The sequence below is a fragment of the Dicentrarchus labrax genome, unplaced genomic scaffold, assembly GCF_905237075.1.
Source record: "Dicentrarchus labrax unplaced genomic scaffold, dlabrax2021, whole genome shotgun sequence".
In the NCBI taxonomy this organism is placed as follows: Eukaryota; Metazoa; Chordata; class Actinopteri; family Moronidae; genus Dicentrarchus; species Dicentrarchus labrax.
Genome location: NW_026136707.1, coordinates 27,333,273 through 27,349,538, shown reverse-complemented (window position 1 = coordinate 27,349,538; position 16,266 = coordinate 27,333,273). Strand labels below are relative to the sequence as shown.

Below are 16,266 nucleotides of genomic sequence, written 5' to 3'. Positions count from 1 at the left end.
TCATTGAGTTTGTCTGCAAGCATGACGAGGTGCTCAAGTGTTTTGTAACCAGGTGAGTAACTGTGGCCCTCTGCCACACTTCACACCGTACCCAGAGTATTGATCTTAATTTATTTCTACCCTTGTTCTCTCACTCCCCCCATTGTGTTTCTCTCTCTGTTCATCTCTCTCCCTCTGGGTTTTTGCAGGAATCCAAAGATCATCTTTAACCACTTCCACTTCCTCCTTGAGTGTCCAGAGTTGATGTCACGCTTCATGCATATTATTAAGGGCCAGGTAACCCACGATTAATTATTTTATTAAACATTTTGAGGGACTTCATATGGAAGCACAATTATACATGGCAATATATGGTAGATTTATATATGCAGTACCAAAGTATCTTTGTGGTAGATGGAAACCCCATTTCAGTTTGTAGGAACACTAGATCAGAGCCCTATTGGTCCATTACAGACATATCGATATCGGCACATATCGGAGAACATGTATGCCGTTGTATATCTGGTATATAATGCCAGAAAAAATTCTTGTGGTAATATGTTGGTGTCACTGTGAAAGTTATCCAGTGTGCTGTGTTTTAAAACACTTTTGCAGGCAGCACAGAGTAAGAGAGAAGAACTAGACAATAAATCATTTTAACAATATTTAACTTAAATACTCCACATATTCCAAAAATTCCACAGTAGGGCTCAACTAATTACTATTATTTTCCTATTAATCTGTCAATATTTTTTATATCTTTTTCATTTATAAAATGTCAGCAAATAGTAAAAAATGGTCACACAGCCACACTTTCTCAAAGCACAAAGTAACATTTTCAATAGCGAGCAGTCAAAATTACAATGATAATACATTTACAAAAAGAAATATCAGTTCAGTGTTGATCAACTGATTTGTCAATAAACATAAAAGTGATCAATAAATGCTTGAAGCTGGAACTAGAAAATATTGTTCTTGTTCCAGCTTCTCTAGTGTGAGGATTTGCTTCTTTACTCTGTTTTATACCGCTGTAAACCGAATGTATTTGGGTTTTTGGATTGTTGCTCGGACACAACAAGGTGTGAAGACTGCACAAATGTCAAAAAACATTTTTTTTTATGTTTTTCAGTGTTTTCTGGCATTTTATAGACTAAATAGACAGATTCATCAATAATGAGAATAACAATGTTTTAATTATTGTTCCATATGTACAATTCTGAAGCATTTTACATTCTATTTTTATGTATTAATTTTACTGGGTTGGAACCATTGACAGTATATATAATGGACAGAGCTTCCGGATCTGAAAAGTAAAGCCATCTGGAAGTGTCTTAAACCTGCATTCTATGTAAATTCCAGCAGGTGGCAGCACCGTTGGCTGCAATAACACAGCAATCCCATCCTCAATGGAGAATAAGCCGACTTGACACTTCTTTTATGAGCTCAGTATACAGTTTCCTGATGAGTTTAGGGTCTCAGTCGCTAGTTTCATATTTTCTTTGTGTGTGACCAGGCGAGCCGCCATTGTTTCCGGCTACAGATGAAAAAAAAAACTGCGAAACCAATGAGCGTAAATCAACTCGCAGTACTTTAAGTCTGCTAGCTTGCGCTGGCTTCGTTTTACTGTCATGGCGGCGGTACTCCACAAACCAGTGGGTGACGTCATGATAGGTTTACACTTGGTTGAAACTGGCTGGCTAACCTTTGCTTGCTTGCTGGCTAACATTATTGATAGCTAAATACTATCCTGATATACTATACAACAACAACGCTGACTAACCTTTGCAAAATGACTTCCCCATGTGTGTTCCTGGATACTGACTTATGTATTATTACAAACAGTGCTGATTTTAGCTAAGAACAAATTATATACAAAGCTAACTATAGCTTTCTACTAGCCAAGAGTGATGCGAGGCAGTGGCATCCTAGTAGCTAACTGTGGCCTATGCTGAGCGGGGGTTGTCTGGCTGGCTGTGTCTTGGCTGCGAGGTGTGGGTCCGGTGTTGGTTGATTCGTGGTATTGGCTGGTAGGTTGATTTGTAAATGGCGAGCTAGTTAGTAGCATGGAGTCAATGGTCCAAGTAAAGTATAGGAACATCGCGAATAGTAACGTTATTCTAAATATGATTGTCATTTATTTTGCCAGTGCTCAGTCTAGTGTATGTTACTGATGGCCGATGCCCAAGAAGGCTGTACAGACTGTGTACAGAATGTTACAAGTGTGTCCCAGCATAACTACCCTTATTTTTATTAAAGGTTCTCACCTAGGCGTACCCTGACGATCTAATCAAGAGTCTGTACCTTCTAAAATCTGCCATCATTGATCATCTCCAAACTGAGTAAAATACATAAACTTTCTCTCATCACCAACCTACGCTGCTCAGTTTTTCTCTCTTGTAAGAACTGTGGCTGAAGTATTTCTTTACTTTCTACTTTGACAAGTACCTCTGTGACTATGTTTGCGTCTACGGGGACTTCATGGAAAGTGACTTTGAAAGTCCCCTGTCTTCCCTTCAGGATCATTTAACAGTATAACTACCATGGCGATAACACTTGTCTTAAGTTCCATTTATACGGCTTCATAAATTTTAACTGCCGCTCCGAGTTGTGTGCCGTTCACTCACTCTTCAGTATTCATATTTGAGCTGCAGCGTTCGAGCCTCGTTACCCATGGATTATGGCTCGCCTGGGAGTAGGCCCTTGTTTTAATTACAGACTTTAACCTGTGAATTTGATTTCATCTCCTGATTCCTCTCTTGGTACGCCCCGCAGCCCCAGGGGAGAAGCCTTTCTTTCTCTTCCACGCTCATCCTTCACTCTACCTCCAACGGTTAGAGAACAAAGGCATATTTTATGCAAATAGACCCCAGCCTCATCTTTGTGTTACAGACAAGTATTTCAGCACTTCGGCTGTGACTGAAAAATCCACAGTCTGAGTTAAAAGCACAGCGAAGTGGTAATTAGTTTAGGAAAGTGCTGTGCAGTGTGGGTTGAAGTCTTGTTTTCCCCCTCAGCCCTTCAAGGATCGCTGTGAGTGGTTCTACGAGCATCTGCTGGCCGGCCAGCCAGACTCAGACATGGTTCATCGACCGGTCAACGAGAATGACATCCTGCTCATCCACAGAGGTACAAACTGTGCTCACCTCCTTCCAATTCCACACTCCATGTAGAAGGAGAACAACACGCCCAAATCCACCCACAGATCAGTTTTCACACTTCACAATGTTGCACACACTCTAAAGATGGATAATGCCAATTGTTGGTACAGTATGAACATTTTGTGTGATTTTTGCACCAGAATTCCTTACTGAAAGACTTATTATTTAGATATTCAGCTGCTTCATGTAGGTTACACATGCATGTTATATTTTAAGCAGTGCTTTAAAAAGTGTTTTTTTTTTTTTAAAGTGAGGCCGCTTTCAGGAATAAATCCATGAGTTTGAGGGCTTATAATAATATGAGACATCCCATCATACATTGTCACTGCTGTTATTTTGAGTAATCAGAAAATATAATTCGTTATTCTTCCAGGTGGACAATCTATATGTACAGAGTTCCCACACATCCTCGAAATTTAGAGACTAATTTTCCAACCATGCAAACACATGGAAATTGATTAAAGGAAATTTTGCAGGGATTACATTTTTTATTTTACTTTTAAGTCTTTCATTCTGTAGGCATGAACGGAATTCTCAGGCAAGTCCAGTGAAAATGGTATATATGTACATGCATACAGCCTATAAATGATCAAATTTGTGTGATTTGGTTGATAAATACCTGAACAGCGATGTGAACTGAACGTGCAACAAACACTTTCACTTTCTAGAAGATGAATTTTCTGTAAGATGAAGTAAATTCTACTTTATTTGAACTAAAGGAAGTAGGGCAAACCTGCAAAAAATAAGCTGTGGCGAGAATAGCCATGCGTGGCACAAAAGCCCAGGACCACCAATGAAGACTACCAGTAAATTATATGACCGTTTGTGAGCAAGAAATCTCCTGGAAAGGTCCTGGATGTATTAATACATGTTCCTGGGATTAAAGTTTTTTTTATAGTATACTCACTCTGTTTTTCTCTATCACTAATAGACTCCATATTCAGGAGTAGCTGTGAGATGGTATCCAAGTCCACCAATGAGAAACTTAAACAGGGCATCGCTGTTCGTTTCCATGGCGAGGAGGGGATGGTGGGTTTCTAAGTCATATAACACTGCATGAGTTTTGGATCAGAATTAATCCAGTCCAGTGTTTCATTCAGTCCAAAGCAGTGAGTTGTGCTGTGGTCCTCTGTGTTTCAGGGCCAGGGTGTGGTTCGGGAGTGGTTTGACATCCTGTCCAATGAGATCATCAACCCAGATTACGCTCTGTTTACTCAATCAGCTGATGGTACAGGACATTTTCCTCACTGTGATAACATTCAACTGACAAGCAGAACTTTTATCTTTTAGAATCAAAGTGTGTGTTTGATCTACAGGTACCACCTTTCAGCCCAACAGTAACTCCTCAGTGAACCCGGACCACCTGAACTACTTCCAGTTTGCAGGTCACATCCTGGGTCTGGCTCTGTACCACCGACAGCTGGTCAACATCTACTTCACCCGCTCCTTCTACAAACACATACTGGGTAAAAGAATGCAGGCCTGTGTGTAGATAAGGGTCAGACCTGTGTGATAGTTGATAATATATGAGAAATTATATAAAAACACTCTGTATACCTTCAGATCTGTCCTCCAGATCACAAAGCAGGACATTGTCTGCAGTAGGAACAGCTGCTGACTCCAGGGCCACATTATATTTACAGTTTACATCGCCCTAAGCTTCAAAGAATCTTGGAAGTAAAATACGAATGAAAAATTTTGTAGGCTGAGAATGTCCCATCAACATGGTTGACACTCTCCTCTGTCCACTCATATACAGACATTTGCCCTGTGTGGAAACCCTGTTGACATATAGGCTACAAAGCAGATCATTTGACAACCTCTTTTTAATGACAGCTGTTCTTTAACTATCCAGTGTGTAGGATTTAGTGGGATCTAGTGATGTAGTTTCAGATCGCAACTCCTCCCCCATCCCGTCCCCTTCCAAGGGTGTAGGAGAAACTGCTGAACACCCTATCCATAGCTAAAGACACTTTGAATGCTCTCCTACTGTAGAAACACTCCATTGTAAATATGTAAATAGACTATATTCAGGTGATTATACTAGTGCTGTCAGTTAAACGCGTTATTAACGGCGTTAACGCAAACCCATTTTAACAGATTCAATTTTTTTAGCGCAAGATTAATGCCTAGCACACTTTATAGTTTTTTTCACATGCTGTTGCAACAATTAGTAACGTTAGAAAAAGAGTAGTAGACGTTACGTTTAGAGTGGATGGCGAGCGACGCCAAAATGGATGGATTCCTTGTTGTCTGAAAATGTCAACAGGCTTGTCTGTTTGAGTAACTGGCTCAAAGCAAAGAAGTAGTAGGCTTACCTTTTATTGGTAACTGTTACTGTTCATTCTTTCTGAAATAAGAGGCTGGGTTGATGAGCCTCTGGTGAATAAAGAGCAGTAGCCTGACTGCTATGTTCAAAGCAAACTTGAGAAAAGTATTAAGCCATGGTTTAACTGCACTATAGGCTGAGTCCTAGTTTACCTTACATGTGCACTATGTAATTTTATTTTGTATTGCTCTGTTTTGATCCCTTAGAAAGGGCTGTTGAAGGGGCTGTTTGTGTGACAAAGTATTTTTTCACCCTTTTATTGATGGACAGTGTTGCATTGTGTGAGAGATTATTTGCTCCAAGTGAGAATGTTAGTGTGAAATTGAACACTACAGTATATGCCAATGTTGTTTTCAATAAAAACAATGTTTGCACAAAGCAAGCCGATCCACTTTTCCATGTTGATAAGAGCATTAAAATGAGCAAAAATAATAGGACAAAAAGAAATCAAGGGACATTTAGAATAGATAAAAATGTGTGAATAATTGCGAGTTAACTATGACATTGATGTGATTAATCGCGATTAAATATTTTAACCGTTTGACAGCACTAGATTATACATGAAAATGTAGTTATTCCATTTCTGCGAATAGAGCCTCTTTAATGTTACAGAAGTCCTATAGTGCGTTCCCACCAAAAGTGAAGCAAATATTTGCCTCTCGTTACTTGCGCTACTTTACAATATATACATATATATTAAAAAATGTAACATTTGGCTGACATTTTAGAGCATTATGTATCTGCCTTCCTTCAGGTTTAGTCTCTTGGATTCAGCACTCATGCTCTCCTGTACTATATTGTGTGTGTGTGTGTGTGTGTGTGTGTGTGTGTGTGTGTGTGTGTGTGTGTGTGTGTGTGTGTGTGTGTGTGTGTGTGTGTGTGTGTGTGTGTGTGTGTGCGTTCCAGGCATCCCGGTGAACTATCAGGACGTGTCGTCCATCGACCCAGAGTATGCCAAGAACCTGCAGTGGATCCTGGACAACGACATCAGCGATCTGGGTCTGGAGCTCACCTTCTCTGTAGAGACTGACGTGTTCGGGGCGATGGAGGAAGTACCGCTCAAACCTGGAGGTACCAGCATCCTGGTCACCCAGGACAACAAGGTCAGTCTCCACAAACCTAGTCAGTGGCATCATGTCACCCAGTATCAACATAACGCAAGAACTTGTTTGTTTGGTTGGTTGAAGGAGGAAGCTCAGTGCTCGGAGGAAAACCTTTATTTTATATCCTTTTTATAGAAATACTTTAATAAAGTTATAAGTTTAAAGTTTCCTGGTGTTACATGTATGTTGGTCATGGCAGAATAAGGTCAGATTAAATCAGTCTAAACATGGCAGAGCACTAGTAGACACTAGTGATTAGAGATCAAACTAAATCACATTCACATTGTATCTGAATACTTTGCTTTGGCAATATTGTTTTTAAAAAACTTTCATGCCAATAAAGCCCATTTTTAATTTTAATTTGAATTGAATTTGAGAGAGACAGAGAGAGAGACAGACAGACAGACAGACAGACCGCAACAACATAAGTGGCCCAAATCTAGTGTTTTTGCTCATATGTGACTTGGATCTGTTTATTTTATAACCGTGTGAATCTATGAAAGCCCTTTTCTTCCAATGTGACAAAACAAAAGGATTCTTTCATTATAATGAGAAACTTTCAAAATAATGACATAGTCATTATTTTGAGATACTGGCCTGAGATAAGTGGCCTGAGCAAAAACCAATATGGAGACTGGCAATTTAACAATCCTTATATGTGAGTTTGTGTGCCGTATGATGACGATCTAAAGAAATACTGTTATTAATTTAAACCATATCACCCTACTCTAGTTCAAATCTTCCAAAAGTCCCCTTTTTCCTGAAGTATCTTCATTTCAAATATAATTCCAGTAAAGTACTTAGATTTGGTCTGTTGAAAGTCTGATGAGAACATTGGACATTGAGTTGAGTATTGCTGTGCCATCCTGCTGCAGCAGTATGGCTGAAGGTGGCGTTAATGAGTTCTCCTCTAGTATATTCATCTATAGTCGGTCTTCTATGAGCCATTGATCTCTCTCCTCCAGCTTATTGCCTGGAAGACTTCTAATTAGAGAGTGCAGTACTGCAGCAATCCTGCAGATGGCACTGTCTTGTAAAGCAGAGAACAGTCTCAACAGGAGCAGAAAGAATTGTATGAGCTCTATCTCTATCTGTCTCTGTCTCTCTTTCTCTTGTCCATCAATGTTTTTTGATGACTTTGATGTGTGTGTGTGTGTGTGTGTGTGTGTGTGTGTGTGTGTGTGTGTGTGTGTGTGTGTGTGTGTGTGTGTGTGTGTGTGTGTGTGTGTGTGTGTGTGTGTGTGTGTCAGGCCGAGTACGTCCAGCTGGTGACGGAGCTGAGGATGACGCGAGCCATCCAGCCTCAGATAAACGCCTTCCTTCAAGGATTCCACACCTTCATCCCTGCCTCACTCATCCAGCTTTTCGACGAATACGAATTGGTTAGTCGTCCTCCTCCTCCAACCTCCCTGTCCCTCCTTACTTTTCCTCCTCCTCCTCCTCCTCCTCTCATCCATTGTCTTTACAGTTCTCCTTGTTCCCTTTTGGCTCGGCTCTGATGCAGGAATTGGTTAGCCATGTTTGGGTTGGGTGGGGGATGGGGTCACCTTGAAGCCCCTCCCTCTTCTCCAACTCCATTAGAGGGTTTTTTCTGTGTGTGTCGGCAGATTTCATGTCCTCACTCCTGCGGGGATCAATAGCGGAGCACAATGATTATCCCACCCTGGATTTGTTGGACATGCCTCGGTCATGCTGTCATTACAGGGCAACTGACGACAGCAGCACAACAGCTGCTTCACTTTCAGTTTTCTTTATCCTTCAGACTGTCAACTAATGTCATGTGACTTAAACCAACTGTGATTGTATCTAACGAGTACTGCGTGTATCAAAGCCTGATCTTCCTTTGTGCCACTGAGCTCTAGTTGCACTGGGTGACATGTTCCTTCATTACCATGAACACACACTGTTGTTTATTTGGACTTAATCCCACACACTGTCCTGCTGCCCCACTACTGCACCAAATGTATATTAATCCACCGCTGAAAATAGTCCCCTACAGAGCCTCTATTCCCTCCTGTTTGAGTAACATTTGATATAAAACTACAGTGAGCAGCTGTTTGAGCAAACTACTGAGCCTTTTTGAAATTAAAACAATATATTTGTGAGTGGTTTTTAAAGAGGTAGAGAAATCAGTATAACATATCGTTACTGACATATTGTTGGTATGGGTTAAAGCTCCAACAAGGAGTCGTCAACTATTAAATTAATCTCCAACTATTTTGATAATCAATTTGCTGGTGTGTGGGTAGTGGACAAAACAAGTCATTTGAGGACGTCAACTTGGGCTTTGGGAAACATTTTGGGATCAACATTTTTCAACATTTTCTGGGCCAAAAAACAATTAATCAATTAATGGGGGAAATGATCGACAGATTGATCAATAATGAAAAGCAGCCCTAACCTCAACCACCCAGCTCTCCTTCTTTCCATTTTGAAACTTAATCCATGTTCCAAAGGGTCCATTGGGATTTATTCCTTATTAAACTCACATAATTTGCAGCAGAGACCGTACAAGAACTTGAACTAAATAAAACAGAAGGAATAAATGAGTTCTGCACTGTGGTTTTAAATGTGAGAAAAGCCTTGTACCCAGTGTCAGTATATACTCTGATATGAGGTGATGAAATCAGTACCCAGTGTTTCCTCTAGGATTTTATTTAGCAGTGGGGGCAGGCCCGTCCGGAACCTTGTTGTTAAATTGCAATGTGAGCGGCAGCCAACGGGGGTGCATTATGTCGGCAGGATCATTTAAAAGGCAACCGTGACTACATTGTGCGTCTGCCCCATTTCTGATACCGTGGCGGCAGAAATTTAACAGCGGTGTGTGTGTGTGTGTGTGTGTGTGTGCGCGCAGGAGCTCCTGCTGTCAGGGATGCCAGAGATCGATGTGCAGGATTGGTGCAGGAACACTGAGTACACCAGTGGCTACGACCCTCAGGAGCCAGTCATCCAGGTGGGCTCTTCTTCTCCCAGCCACAACACGCACCGAATCCTTCAAGACCAAACAATTACGTTTCACTTCAGTCGTCCGGGTTCCCAGTGACGTTGATGTCTACCAATTAGGGTTTTCAAACCTCACACTGAATTAGTTTGAAAAGAATTGAAGGAAAGCAGCATTAACCGCGCAATACATCATTTGTTTGACTGATGATAAATGTTTTAAACGATAGCTTCCTGGATAGTTTTGCACCACAAGAGCAGAATAATGTATGCCATAAGTGATGCAGTGTGTCATCAGACTATATGTTTCTGACAGCAGGTAAAACATCAGGCTCCTTTCTCCTTCCTCAGTCTTTACTTCTGCATATAGTTTGAGAGCCAGATGTGCCCACTCGTTTGATCTTTACCACTATACGTGACTCTGAGTTTACACACATCTTTTATTCATCAAGCTTTGCTTCACTTTTGAAACTGTGAATTATAAAATGTGCCATAACCTGGATATAACCCAAGCAGGGCTTATCCTCCTCCTTTATATGTTCAATCACTGTGTTCATACCCATCTGGAAGTGAATATTATTTCAGCCCATATCACTTATGTCATCTTATACTTTACTCAAGGTCTTTTTATGGCTATTTAAAATCGTACAAAATGCAATAAATCACAGATATGATTGGATAAGCACAATTTAACACAGATTATCTGCCCATTCCAAATTCCCATCAAATACTTGTATCTTGAAAATACAGGTGAATTGCTCTGCATTGCATTAAGAAAATAATGCATTGCTACCGGGAGTTGAAATATGGTCACTTCTAGTTTAAACAGCCGTTTAGCATTTTGAAAATGTCAGATTTTCTGAATTCTGCGGATCCATACTCTACATTAAACATAAATCTTTTGGGTACTCAACATTTACGGAGTCACGTTGCTGGTAAGTAGACCAGTCTGCCATGAGAAGCAAGTAATTATCTGTTATTTTAAGAATCTCTTCCTGTTGGCCATCAGCTAATCTGTGTGCATTTTTTGAAGTGGTTCTGGGAGGTGGTGAAGAGCCTGACCCAGGAGGAACGGGTTCTTCTGCTTCAGTTTGTCACTGGAAGGTTGGTCTGCTGGATTCCCACTGTGGTTCTTCATACAGAGATACAACTGAATGTCTCTTGTAGTAAAGTGTCCTTCTCTGTCAGTTCCAGGGTTCCTCATGGTGGCTTTGCCTACCTGATGGGTGGCAGCGGTTTACAAAAGTTCACCATTGCTGCAGTGCCATACACCTCCAACCTACTGCCTACCTCTAGTACCTGGTAATGACTGTTGACTTAGTTCTGTTCATGTCAGTCTGCTCTTGCTCTGTTAAGATTTTATTATCCTTGATTTGTTGTGTCAGTATTTTTTCCCTCAACTGAGTCCAGTTGGCTTTTTATTTAGCCAAATCACAACGCAGATGTCGGTGCCTCGTTTCCGTACTAGAGCAGTCTGTTGAAATAGATGTTCTCTGGTGCTGATGTTACAGGCAACGGAGGCACCACCGCACATGTGCTATAGCTGGTTAACAGTACACCAACACTCTACATGGATCTGGCAGCAGGTAGCCTAGCCCTACGTTAGTTACTAGCTACCTTAAACACAGTTAAAGAGCTGAACTAAACTCTAAAGTGTGGCTGTATTTTGCTCAAAAGGATTCCAACACCGGGCAGGACGTTCAACAAATGTTTAAAACAATTGCTTGTGAAGTGGGGAAGCTAATGGAGGCACCATGCTCAACTGCCAGCCTGCAGTGTGGGCGTCCCCTGGAGATGGGCTGTGTAGATATAAATAGTAGATGCGTCATCATTTCTTTAGACCATAATTTCAATTATCATCGTAATATCTGTCAAAATAATTTGATGATTTTACCATACCGTGCAGCCCTAAATTATATTACTCTACCTGAATGTTGAAGTGGCCCTCCTATGAAATGACAATAGCAGCACTGGCCCCAAGCCAGTTTGAGTTTGAGGCCCCTGCTTTAAACCATTAACACTTAATAGTGTTCAATTTCAATTTCAAATTTACAGCGGCTCTTGTTTTTTTAAAGTATTGATTGAGGCAGCGTTTAGACACCGGAAAGGTATTACTTTAACACCAGTATCAGAAAAATCCAAATTATGATATCCAACCCTATTACATGTAAACAAATGTCATTGCATATTTAGTGACTAAAAAACTAAAAGTACTTTACTCTTAGTTAATTGGAATGAATTATCTGGAGGTGTACTAATTGAACACTGTCTCCATTTCCCTACAATTATTGGGAAATTACAGTTCCAGAAACTGAATTTAGAATGATCTTTTTAGGATGTTATCGGGAAGTATAGGACCTGTAAAACAAAATGTTACTGAATGTTTTGTCTCAATTGCTTGTTTTGTTGTTAGTTGCAATTCCAATTTCAGCAAATAATGCAACATTTAGGCAAGGTTTGTATCTTAAGTCAGTTGACTCTGTTCTGCAAACAGTAAATCTATCCTAACTTCCTGCCCTGGTTCATCCCATTGTTTTGGCTAGGATGCTCAACAGTAGTGCCAAAGTTCTAGTTTTGTTACTCACAGAAAGAAACTTAGCACTGTAAGGATCCCTGTCTTTAAGGAGTGAATAAACAGACACAGCCAGTACAGTACTCTACAGCCTCAACTGAGGGACAGATATTACAGATATTCCAAAGCACTAGAGGGCAGTATGTCTCTTCTGAGTTCTGGGTAGTGGTGTCCTCACACACTAAACAGGGAGAGCTCTCTGTATAGTGGAGTGTGCAACAGGTCCTTCCTATGCCTGCAGGTCTGTGTCTGGGATAGGTATGAGACATCATCACTCCTCTACTGGCTGAATCTGAGTCGTCTTGACCGCAGCGGCCCACTGGATTGACCGATGTTTCTCTCCTCTCTGCAGCATCAACATGCTGAAGCTCCCAGAATACCCGAGCCAGGAGGTCCTGAGAGACCGGCTGCTGGTAGCGCTGCATTGTGGGAGCTACGGGTACACCATGGCGTGAACATTGCATCAGTTCCTGCTGCTGTGAGCAGGCCGCAGACTCATGCAACACTCTAACCTCCTCCACAGACACAGTTTTTGTAGTCAGGCGCTGCTTTTGCTGGACAAAAAAAGGGAAATCCAGATTGTTAGTAAGGAGCTGCTGGAGAGGCACAACAGACTGAACGGAGATCACAGCTTCTGGATCTCCACTCACTCCTGCACCAGAGCTTCATTTTTGTCTATTGAAGCTGGTGTCTGGTCATTTATGCAAATAATTTAATATCTTTAAATTCTACTATTTTCATGCATACCTTGATTTAAGAAAAAAAAGCATTTATACCATGAATTCTTTACTTAAAACATAGAATTATTATCACATTAAACATTCATGCAAGCTGACTGAATGTCAAATATTGACTGCATGGAACCACTGTAGAATTGATCTTTTTAAAACGTGCAATCAATCAAACTGTGTATCACATCCATATCACAGGTTCACAGTGCGGATTTCTTTAAAGGGCCAGCCTCAAGCCTGCATACCGGCAAACTGGTATAATAGAACAAATCAACATTTTGTTTTTTAGACTTCTCTCGTCTCCATTTCCTTATTTTAACTCTTCTCTGAACTTCCAAAACCATCAGGGCTAATATATTATCATCACATTTAAGATTCCAGTGCCAATATCAAACCTGATTGTTTTATACATCATTGCACTGTGAAGACACCAAAACCTTTTATTTTGTTTAGTAAAATAAGCCTAACTTCTCAGATTCCCCAATGTTTAAAATACACTTAAGATAATACACTATATGGCCAAAAGTATATGAACAAATTCCAGCCTAGTGAGAGTTGATCATGTCATTCCATGGACATTAATGTGCTGGTAGAACATTGGTCCAATCTTCTGGTTTCAGGGGTCCCACCAGATGATGAACCTCGCTGTAGGGATTTGCCCCCATTCAGATACAGGGGCATTAGGGAGGTCCAGCGCCGAATGCGGTGTTCCAGTTCATCCCTAAGGTGTTAATGGGGTTGAGGTCAAGCTTCTGTGGAGGCTGGTCTCCCACACCAAACTGGGAAAACCATTTCGGTATGGGGCTAGCTTTGTTTATGTCGAAAGTGGAAAGGGACAAACACCAACTGCTGACGCAAAGTCTGAATATTATTGTCTGTAATATCATTGTATGTTGTGGTAATTGTTATTATATTATTATAATTATGATTAATCAAGAACGACTGAAAAACCCATCACATGTTCAAGCCCAAGGTCCTGTCTTGTCCAAAGTCCAAAAGCCAATCAGCACGGTCCAGCAGTTTTGTTTTGGCCCTGCAAAATAGGAAATGTAATAAAGTCTGTAGATGTAGATGTACCCAAGCACATGTTGCCAACAGTGCGCACTTTAATGTTCCCAGTCCTGTTCCTACAGCAGACTGAAGATCTGGCAACCCGTACTGTATCAGTCTGCTCAGACACAAATGGATGTTTTGCTCTGAATTCAAGTTGAAATGATTTTTTTGTGCGTGTGAGGAAATATAAACTTTAATGAAACTGCTGCCATTGTGCAACAGAGGATGAAGTTTTTGGACATATTTGTTGAAATGACGGCTAAGGCTCGAGCTAGAAGACAACTTGTGCTACACTGCTGTCTTTTTTACCTTGTCCTTTGTTTTGTTTTTTACATGGTGTAGGTATCAACCAAGCTGTGTGTCCCTTTACAACATTCAACATTTGGGAGGATTCAGTTAGCCTAGCATGGAAGCTAGTTAGCCTAGCTTTAGCACTGACTCCCACTGCACGTTACTTTTTGATGAGGTTATTTAAATGCCTGCTGAGTCATTGGCAGCTCCCGCACACTCGCTGCTGTTAGTCCTGCGTTATAGAAAGGAAGCTGTCAGCTAGCATTAGCTGTCTCTCTTGAGGTCCAGATGTAGTGACGGAAAATAACCAGCCCAGTTACTCTGTGAGCGCAGATCTGGCTGCCATTAAGGCCACTTGAGGTCATGTACTGTAGGGGGAGAATTTGGGTTAATTAAAAACTAACACAGGAGGGGTCCTGTACACTGTAGGTTGGTCCCAGTGTTTGTAGTCTGAATATGTTGAAATATGGCTAATTTTAGATGAACAAAAAAGGATTTAGTATTTCTGCACCAGAATCTCCGTCCTGTATGGCAGTGTATTGCTGCCACGCTGTCATATAATGTGAAAAGTTTATTCTTATAACAAGATATTTTTTAATGTTATTATGACACACATTATTACAACACCTGATAACTTACATTGTTAAAATGTTGCATTATAACAATATAAGTTAACAAGTTTAACAAGGTGTTTTCATGTTATTACGAGATATTATTATTATTATTATGGAGTGGCACCAAAATGTTTCCGTAGTCCCGTGTGTGGAGACCTTCATGTTCTGATATAAATGAACAAAATGAATCAGTTGGGGAGGTGGTGTTGGATTCATGACCTTTATATTTCTAAAATCATGTCGGTCCTGTGGCTGCCCACACAGACGCACCAATCACATTACAGCCCACTGGTGACTATAGAGAGGGTGCTAATGCTGCAGAAAAATAGGTTACAATAATTCAAATTTTGACCAAATAAGAACATGTTAAAATGAATGCAATAGATAAATATTTCTTATGAGTTGTAATTTGATTTGGACTTTTCTAGGACTGCTGGTGGAATGTGTATTAGCAGAAGAGAAACTGCAGACTAACATTGACGTAGGTATTGGACGTACTGTATGGCCGAGCTGTTTTCCATTGTGGCTGCATGAACGCGCCTGTTCATCCCTGTAGCATAAAGTGCATGCGTCATGTGGTTTACTGTGTGAAAGTCATTTTTGGAGTATTTTGCTGTGATCTGTATTTGTGCTTCATGAATGAATAGCAGTCTCCTTTACTGATACTGATTGTCCTGTTAAGCAGACCTTCATAAGGAGCAATACGGGATATCTACATGACAAATATTTGGCTCGCAGTGCCAAAAGATAAAAGCTGGAATCCTTTTACAGACATTCTTTTATTTGTATTTTTGCCTACACACGCATGCTGAAAATCTGTTTTTATTCCAAAAGAGAGAAGTTTCTCTTCTTTCCATTTGTAAAGGGAGAGTACATATTGATTTATTATCTATCAGTATTGTTTTGAATGCCTCGCCTGAAATGCTTTTGTAAACCGATGTTAATGTTTATTGAAAATGGAGCCTTTATACATATTTCTGTAAATGTTCAATTCAGTATCAAATGATGTATTTTACCATAAATATATGTTGTGCTTTGAGATTTTGTCCAATAAAACTTGTTTTGACAATCCAGGGGATTTTGGTGAGTGAGCTGCAGAGAAAAATGTGTTTGTGCGAAGGTGATGAAGGGGAGGTACACTGTAAAACCTGATGAGTTAACTCACTCAAACAATTTAAGCATTAAAGATATTTAGTTTGAGTAGTAAGTAAGTAGAAGTAACTCAAGTATTTATTTTATTTAAGATAACTTTAAGTTAAATTAGTTAGATTGTACCAGTTCCATTCAGTTAATTGAGATTAAACTCGTGCAGTATTTCTCCAAACTTATTCACAATGTGTTTACAGAAATTGAATCAAATAACTTAAATCCCTCTTCTTTATACAAATGTTACCACTTAAGTTGAATTTTTTTCCCCACTAAAGCAAATGATGATATTATATTACAATTTTTTATTGTTTGATAATTGTTCATGATCAAACTAGTAGTTAATTTCC

The 16,266-nt window shown here is 40.2% G+C and overlaps 1 protein-coding gene and 1 long non-coding RNA gene across 3 annotated transcripts in view; one reads left to right on the top strand and one right to left on the bottom strand.

Moving 5' to 3' along the window:
* Positions 1 to 15,841, top strand: part of hace1 (HECT domain and ankyrin repeat containing E3 ubiquitin protein ligase 1) — a 29,479-nt gene extending 13,638 nt beyond the window's left edge. For both annotated transcript variants that reach the window (XM_051407272.1, XM_051407271.1), the window contains exons 13-24: positions 1 to 52; positions 189 to 276; positions 2,994 to 3,105; positions 4,069 to 4,166; positions 4,278 to 4,365; positions 4,454 to 4,603; positions 6,373 to 6,569; positions 7,820 to 7,951; positions 9,424 to 9,522; positions 10,543 to 10,613; positions 10,698 to 10,811; positions 12,434 to 15,841. The exon at positions 1 to 52 is cut by the window's left edge and continues 17 nt beyond it. In XM_051407272.1, coding sequence (XP_051263232.1) covers positions 1 to 52; positions 189 to 276; positions 2,994 to 3,105; positions 4,069 to 4,166; positions 4,278 to 4,365; positions 4,454 to 4,603; positions 6,373 to 6,569; positions 7,820 to 7,951; positions 9,424 to 9,522; positions 10,543 to 10,613; positions 10,698 to 10,811; positions 12,434 to 12,536 — 1,304 coding nt within the window. In that variant the 3' untranslated portion in view covers positions 12,537 to 15,841. The remainder of the gene's footprint in view (positions 53 to 188; positions 277 to 2,993; positions 3,106 to 4,068; positions 4,167 to 4,277; positions 4,366 to 4,453; positions 4,604 to 6,372; positions 6,570 to 7,819; positions 7,952 to 9,423; positions 9,523 to 10,542; positions 10,614 to 10,697; positions 10,812 to 12,433) is intronic.
* The window catches only part of LOC127367485 (uncharacterized), a 260,661-nt gene that overhangs the window by 110,157 nt on the left and 134,238 nt on the right, over positions 1 to 16,266 (bottom strand). The gene's annotated exons all lie outside the window — the stretch shown is intronic.